At 50.2% G+C, this 7,500-nt stretch overlaps 3 protein-coding genes across 9 annotated transcripts in view; 1 reads left to right on the top strand and 2 right to left on the bottom strand.

Annotated features, from left to right (window-relative positions):
• The window catches only part of LOC126574230 (glycosylphosphatidylinositol anchor attachment 1 protein), a 2,366-nt gene extending 537 nt beyond the window's left edge, over nucleotides 1-1,829 (bottom strand). Inside the window, exons 1-2 of the mRNA XM_050234295.1 lie at nucleotides 1,375-1,829; nucleotides 31-1,298 (exon numbers count right to left, since the gene is read on the bottom strand). Of these exons, the coding sequence (XP_050090252.1) occupies nucleotides 31-1,298; nucleotides 1,375-1,743 (1,637 nt within the window). The 5' untranslated portion in view covers nucleotides 1,744-1,829. The remainder of the gene's footprint in view (nucleotides 1-30; nucleotides 1,299-1,374) is intronic.
• A 358-nt stretch (nucleotides 1,830-2,187) lies between these two features.
• LOC126576047 (serendipity locus protein alpha-like) lies at nucleotides 2,188-4,496 on the top strand. The gene is made up of 4 exons (XM_050237130.1): nucleotides 2,188-2,290; nucleotides 2,350-4,033; nucleotides 4,114-4,212; nucleotides 4,275-4,496. The coding sequence occupies exons 1-4, from the start codon at nucleotides 2,195-2,197 to the stop codon at nucleotides 4,469-4,471; spliced, it is 2,076 nt and encodes a 691-aa protein (XP_050093087.1). The 5' UTR covers nucleotides 2,188-2,194; the 3' UTR covers nucleotides 4,472-4,496.
• A 72-nt stretch (nucleotides 4,497-4,568) lies between these two features.
• Nucleotides 4,569-7,500, bottom strand: part of LOC126575226 (uncharacterized) — a 15,678-nt gene continuing 12,746 nt past the window's right edge. For 6 of the 7 annotated variants that reach the window (XM_050235814.1, XM_050235813.1, XM_050235812.1 and 3 more), the window contains 2 exons: nucleotides 6,901-7,500; nucleotides 4,569-6,828 (listed from right to left, as the gene is read on the bottom strand). The exon at nucleotides 6,901-7,500 is cut by the window's right edge and continues 928 nt beyond it. In XM_050235814.1, coding sequence (XP_050091771.1) covers nucleotides 5,824-6,828; nucleotides 6,901-7,500 — 1,605 coding nt within the window. In that variant the 3' untranslated portion in view covers nucleotides 4,569-5,823. The remainder of the gene's footprint in view (nucleotides 6,829-6,900) is intronic. The other variant, XR_007608258.1, reaches the window with a different exon arrangement.

The following is a 7,500-nucleotide window of genomic DNA, read 5'->3' on the forward strand; positions in this document are numbered from 1 at the left end:
TTAAATGGACAGGTAATGACGGATACTTACAATCGTGATCTGCTGGAAATTGTTGGCCGCAGTAGAATGATGAACGGTACCAGAACGACCGAGAGTAGAAATCCAAGTGAAAAGTTGAGCATTCCCACGGCCAACAATACGGTTCCGAGCTCGAGCAGTACCGCCACCTGCAGCGCATCGCCATTGAGAGGCGTCAGGGAGCAGAAGGCCGGCAGTGTAACGGCAATCGTAGAAACAGAGACCAGCAACGTGAACAGCCCGAGTTGTGTCGATAGATTAGCTTCGTGCAAATACCGGCTAACCGTTGCGCTGTGTGGCAGGAACATCGCTAATGCTCCAATGGAATGTGCCACCAGCAGGACGATTCCTACCGAGAAGTATCCTATATCGGTGGAAGGTTTCTGTTTCTGTGCTACCTCGTGCTCCGAACCTTCCGTTTCGTCATCATCCGAATAGTAGATCGAGAGATAATGGATGAACGCTTTGATCAGCAGAGAGCCAGCCATCAGCGCTAGGCTGGGCATGTAATCACCGATCGACACGAACCGATCGTTCGATACGAGTAGATAGAAGAAGAAGCTCTGATGAAACCGCTCGAGAAGATTGTTCAAACTCCGGGTAATTCCCTCGATGATACGTAGCATTGAACCGACTTCCTGGTTCTGTGCTTGCGCTTTCTCCCGTTTAACTGCCTCCAGTGTTAGCGCTTCGATGCCATACTTATGAAAGAGACCATGGTTCCCCGTCGGTACACCACTGGCCTGTGAGAACACCATCGACAGCATGTTTGCCAGTTTGTCTTGGTACCGGTAGGATCGCTTTGGACTCGAAGACGTTTGTTTGTATCCCGCGACAATGCCATTCTTCGACGATAGCTTCTGCACCAGATTGTGCAGGTCCAGGTTGGGTAACTGTCCGTTGAGGCCCTCAATTTTCAAGTTTATGTGACTAATGTCTAGACTTTGCACCTCGAGATTGATGGCTGCCTGAATAGAACCGGCTCTTGCTCGTAGCGAACCAGCATCGAGAATCCTCGGACCGTCCTCGGTGCCATGGTATGCTTCGAGCCACGCCTGCATTCCTAGCTGTTCCTGCTCGGTCACCAGGAAGATGATATCCTTGGCCCAGTACTTCTTTTTACGCGCAAAATCAGCAAAAGCCAACATCAGCGGCACACCGGCCGAAACATCCGAGTGCACTGTTTCCGGTGGTCGATAGGGAACACTGATGACGATCGATTCCGTCGAAGCAATCCGCGGGGCGCGTAAAATACCAAACACATTCTCGCCCTTGAAGCGCTGCAAGAGAAAAAAAGGGGGAAAACATTAATATTATCACATCCGGGGTATCCCGGGGTATCAGTGGCCACACTACCTTTCCGCCGCCGTAAGGATAGTTGAGTGTAAAGTTGTGCGTGTGCGTTTCAAGGCCAAACCGACGCATTTTGGCCAGTAACCATGGGTACGGTAAGCTCTTTGGATAGTTTTCACGCTCCCGCTGCAGTTCCCCGGCCAGGGACTTTACGAGTGCCACCGTTTCCATCCCCAGCTCCGAATTGACCAGTCCCGGTAGAAGCGCATTCTCGGAGAAATAAGTGCCGGAACTGAAGTTGTTGTCGGGCAGCGCACAGAAGAAGCCAACGCCCAGCAGATACAGCGAGAAGCAGATCAGCGTGTTGTGCCGCACCAGCTTCCGGCAGTATTTCGCTTTCTGCGAGATCGATGGATTCGTTAACAAACCCATCTTCCGTTCCGGGCGACCACTTTCCACTTCCAGCAAGGATATCAAGGACGATCCGACGAACGCGACGAATTTGTAAACAACCGGCGGCGCTGTCACCGGAACCCTTCGGGAACGCCAGCCAGACAAACGCATGAAGCGCGGTTACACGTAGCGACAAAAATGATCAAAAAACAAAGGTTTCTGAACACAAAAGGATCGTAGTTTTGCACTTAAATTTATCAAAAGATTTCAAAGATTTCTGTGCAAATGAGTTGCATGTTAAAACACGAGTTACGAAGCGCAAAAAATGCGCATTACGTGCCGGATTCTACAAGCTTTGTGAAACTGCCTTAACCCCCTTGCTGTTGACGCTGGCTTTGTTTTGAAAGCAACGGTAAAACTGCCGCGCCTTTAACGCCCTCCGCTTGCGTTTCGGTTCTGGATAGATTTCTGTGCAAATTTCCCAGTGAAAATGCTGCCTGAGCTGCAAGAGTGTATTGAGAAAACCAAGGATAAACTTTACCAAGGATTTGTGGAAACCGACAAAACCGGACTCCCGTGGCTGGATGTAAGTTCCACACCAAGTGGCCGCTTCTTCCGCTAATTACACCGTTGTTTTTTTTTCAGTCCGTTTGTGCCGATTTACACCAGCTGCTGCGCATTGTGCACAAGTATCTGATATTCGAGAGGAACGGTCAAATCGGAACACTGGAGGCATGCTTCCTGTGCATCTCACAGATCGTAACCTGTATCCGGTGGCTCGAGAGGACGCTAACGGTGGAACAGAATGCAGCACCCGAAAGTAAGCAACCGCAACCCCAATCGAGACAATGTTTCCTTGAGCGCATCATCTGGTGTTTGGAGCGCTTGAAAACGGTCCTGGAAAGTGAAGGGCCGGCCGAAAGTGTCACGGAGTCGAACTTTGTCACCTACCTTGACCTAGCGCTGAATCTCGTCTGTCCCCTAACGGTGGCCAGTGAGGAGGAATGCTCAGAAAGTGAGTACGATGTCAAGTACCGGGCCGTCATAGTCGAAAGTGGCCGTGTCCGATCCGTCCTAGAGGCACTCATATCGCAAACGTTTGGCTTCTGCAACGTACTGCCGGAAGAGGACCGCAAGCGGGTGATGATCTGCTGCCAAAAGGTTCTGCGCGAATGTGGCGCTCTGGAAAGGGCAGCGAGCGATGGAACCGGTTCCAGTGATAAGAAACTGTTCGCCAGCGTACTGGAGGCTGCCATCTATCAGCTGGAAACGCTCGTTAACGAGTGTTTGCTGCGCTTGGTTTACGATTCCTTCGGAGACACCGATCGTCGGCTGTTGACGGAACTGCAGCGGATTCTAGCATCGAAACCGAGCGAGGAAGATTTAGAGGAACACACGAAGCCGTTCGATCAGTTCGTGGAACGGCTGATGCAGATCGGTCTGTTTGCTATATCGTATGCCGATGATCTGAAGGTTTCTTCTGCCATCCGGAGTACGCTGGCATCGATCGAGGCCCTCGATTCGTATCTTATTCCCCTGCTGTACCTTGGAACGGGCCAAAGCACGACACTGCTAGAGGAACATTGGCTGGAAGAGGCGGCGAACCTACGGAAACACGTTAACAAGATCATCGATACGAGCGCATTCGCTTCCTCTCTGATCGAACTTCTGGATGCTGGAATTGATTCGTTAGAGCAACAATACGAACCAGCAAAGGGGCTGGAATTGGTACAAAAAGCGGAGATATTCCTACAACATCTGGAGCAGAATGGTACTGAAACAAAGCTGCATGAGGATCCGCTACATCAACACTACAAAGCGTATCGTATGATGACGCTCGAGTGTAGAGCGATCGTCGAATGCACGCAGAAAGATCCAACAATCGATCCTGGTCGTGTGGTCAAACGTTTTCGTGTCCTGCTCGCTAAGCTGCGTAAAATACAATCATCCATCAGCAATGGGAAAGGAGGCACGAAACCGATCGTTCCACCGGTGGTGCCCCAGGTGGTCTTAACAGAACTTACCACTAAGAAAGAGGAACCTCCAAATGATTGTATCGAAGTAAAGGAATCGGCTCCGCCAGTAATCGAACCGAGGGACGAGCATGAGAATGCAGAGGAAACCCTAAAGGAACTGTTCTCCACCGATCAGGTCCGGATGTCCTCAACCAACATACTGTACCGTAGTCGCCGAGGGCAACCTGCTAAGCGTCGAATGGAGGCAACATCACTGCTCGAAATCAACACGTTCACTGACATAATCAACTACCGGAGAACGCGTGCGGATACGACACCGGATAAAGGCTCTTTGAGGCGCAAAACGCCACGAAGTAAGGATCGCAGGGAGCAGAATTCTCCACCTCATGTTATCCTCTTCGCAGTACTAATGTTTATCCCTTTATTATCACAGGAAACAGTCTCCGTGTGGCAATTTTCAAGAAGCAGCAACGAATAGAAATGGCCGCGATGTACGATAGCATCAAGAGTGACATCGATCTACAGATCACAGGTGAGATCACAAAGATTTCCTCCGAACGGGCATTCCTATAAACGGTCTATTTTGTGTTGCAGAAATTCTCGACGAACTTACGGATCTTTCCGATACCTTCTCTACTGCTGCTCCTGCGGCAACGCCTCCTGCTGCAAAGACGGAAGTGTGTCCATCGGAATCATCGAAAGCGGTCGATCGAAAGTCTATCACCAACGAGGAGATAGCAATCGAGAATGATCATAAGATAAGAATTAATATTTATACTGAAATATTGTAATCGAAAGTGAGAATTATGGGTAAGAGTTAAGATCTGTTCTTATAATAAAGAGACTGCTTGGTAGACTATCGATAATAGAGTCGCATTCGCATTTGATTCGCTGTTTTTACTATAAAATTTATTTCGATCCATTTGTATAAAGAAGCATTGTCATTTGCGTAGATTGTGTTCGTAGATGTTGCTTTCGCTCAAATTTATCGTCACGAAAAAAAGCCCGGGACAAAGTACTATTTACAGCTACTACCGGAATGTTTCGCGTATCTTTTTGTGCTTGACTAAAACGATGAAAAAAATGCCGAAATGCCGTCGCGGAGCCCCCATGTAAGGGGGCGGGACAGTCGTCGCGAGAAGCACCGTGTAACGTTTGTTCTAAAATCGCTCTACAAAACAAAAACACACATACAAAAACGCACGCACACACACAGGCAAACATCCTACAAGCTACTTAAGCATCGTACCGTTTAACTAGCACTGCTGAGCAAACCACATTCGAACTAACTTTGTACATTAGTTGGACCCTACATATACTGTAAAGGTAATTCACGCACGACGCCACTTTGCCTACCCTCTCGAAGATGAAATGCATACTATCGAAATCTATCGAGAATAAAATCGATCACGCCGTAAAAGCGAAGAAATATAAACGAGGGGTCGTGGTACTGGCCCAGGCGAACCGTTCCCCCTTTTTTGTGGTCAGTTCGGGATCGCGCTGATCTTACACTACTACAATTGCTTGGTCGCTATCGCGGTTGCACGGTATTGTTTGTAGAAATAGTCGAAGATTCTCTAATAAACTCTAGATAGCTTTGGCCTACGGGCTTCGTCGAACCGAGCACGGCGGCGGTGGCAGTGTCGGTGGTACCCGATCTCGCGGGACCCAGTTATTGAGCCTGTCGCCTGTTCTGATTCGCCATATGGACCACAATATTGCTATCTGCTTTATATAATAATAAAAAAACAAATATATCTATCATTCGTATGCACCTGTGCGTCGGCTCACGAGTGCAGTACAGAGTCCTGTGTTTTTGGCACAGCATTCCAGCAGCATGGATAGGAGAGTAATGGCAGGACAGGATTTGTGAAACCTTTGAGCAAACGCAGAGCTACACCTACCTACCACCCACCCATCAACCAAAGATTCTTGTATGTCGCAAGCGAACGAATCCGATTTGTACCCGGGGATCTCTCTTCGCTTCCTCCTTTACTCTGGCGCTCTGAGGGAGGACCGCCGGATCGCTTTCCCTCGGCGATCATCCCCCCCAGGTCTGCCACCAGAGCACGTACTGATAGAAGGTGTATAGTAGAAGAACGGAGTTGCAGATCCGTAACGATCGTTCGCTTGCTAACAACCGTCAGGCGTGGGTTGTACCACCGTTCGTGCCACCGCCGTTGATCATGACCGGCGGTGATCCATTGGAACCACCACTATACCCAGCAGTAGCGCTGGATCGTATGGTAATGTTCGGTGATAGCAGCGCCGGTGGTGGTGGTGGTGGCATCAGGAACTGTTGACTCGCCTGAGGCTTATAAAAACGCAGATAGTGTATAAAACCCTCGTCATCCACGGTGAGGAACTTGCTGAAGTCTCGGTTCACTATCAGCTGCTTGGCACGCCCGACCAGCTTGATGCAGGACAGCAGATGCGGTTTGTCGGTGCTACCCCGCTTATCGTACCAGTGTGCCGACTCTTCGAACCGTTCCCCAAGGAAACTACGCTGAATCGGACTACCATAGAGGGGCGTCGAGCGGCCGGAGTCGCTCCCTATCGAACGACGATTGATGGCCACCTGTGTCGGTGAGTTTGCATCACCCGGAGGAGCGGCCAAAGTTTTACGCACCGGAAAGCGCCCGGAATGGCGCAACACTCCATTGCTTCGACGCTCTTGCTTCTGATTGTTGACGAGATAATCGACACTCCAGAACACGATCTGCTCACCAACGCTGGCCAGTATGTGGGGAGCATTCGGATCAGTCCAGTTGCTAAAGTACAGCCCGGTCACGGGATGCTTGTGTGACTCCAGGACACCCAGCTGCCGCTGCAGCTCCATCATGTGCAGTATGATGCGACCATCGTAGCAACCGACGGCCAGGAACTCAGCGTCCGGTGAGAGAGCGCAGCTACAGATTACCTCATTGCTACGGCGCCCAGGAGCGGCCGGTATTGTGGCCAGCTCATCGAAAGGAGTCAAGCTGGACGTTTCGATGCTTATCTGCGGTAAACCGAGATGGTACACGATACCATCGGACGTGCAGAGGATGAGTGCCGCTCGTTCCGACAGCAAACAATCCGACGCACCGTACGATCGTTCGATTTCTTTTTGTACTAGTTCCAGCAATTTCGTTTCCAGATCGTAAATCTGTAAAACAAGAGAAATAGTTTGAATATCAGTAGACAAATTCAAAAAGAGATGTTATCAGATCACACGTACCTGAATGGAGCACCGATCGCCGATGATTAAGAGAAAGCGATCGTACAACAGGTAACAGCAGCGTATCTTGTCCGGCAGTGACTGTTGCTCGACCTCATCCACAAACACCACGGAACGCGATTGACTGCTTACGACCAGCACCTCCGAGACGGTGCCCGATTCTACCGAGGCCGCCCTAAAGCACTGCAGGTAATTGATTTTGGTTTCCAAATTGACAATCTCCTCAACCTCGGAATCACCCGTCCAGGCGGAGAGCTTCAGCAGCTTCCCATTCTCCAGTCCCAGATAGTACGCCGACTCAGCTTTCACCAGCCGCGTCACAGCGGCATCGATGTTTGCATTTTGAAAGGAACGCTCGTGTCCGGCACCACCACATTCGCCATCATCCAGCTGCATCTGTTGAAGGGTGCAGTTCCGATTGACTGTGTTCAGTAGCACCGGGCACGCACCAGTACCACTGCCTTCACCCATATCCGCATGGAACACGGTCGTACCCTCAAGCTGGAACTGACTGCCCACCACCTGATTGCCCGATCCCAGCGAAATACTGTACAGGTTCATCGCATTACCACCATCCTTGGCCGTCGAGGCGAGCAGCAC

This window comes from Anopheles aquasalis, chromosome 3 (assembly GCF_943734665.1).
Source record: "Anopheles aquasalis chromosome 3, idAnoAquaMG_Q_19, whole genome shotgun sequence".
Classification (NCBI taxonomy): Eukaryota; Metazoa; Arthropoda; class Insecta; order Diptera; family Culicidae; genus Anopheles; species Anopheles aquasalis.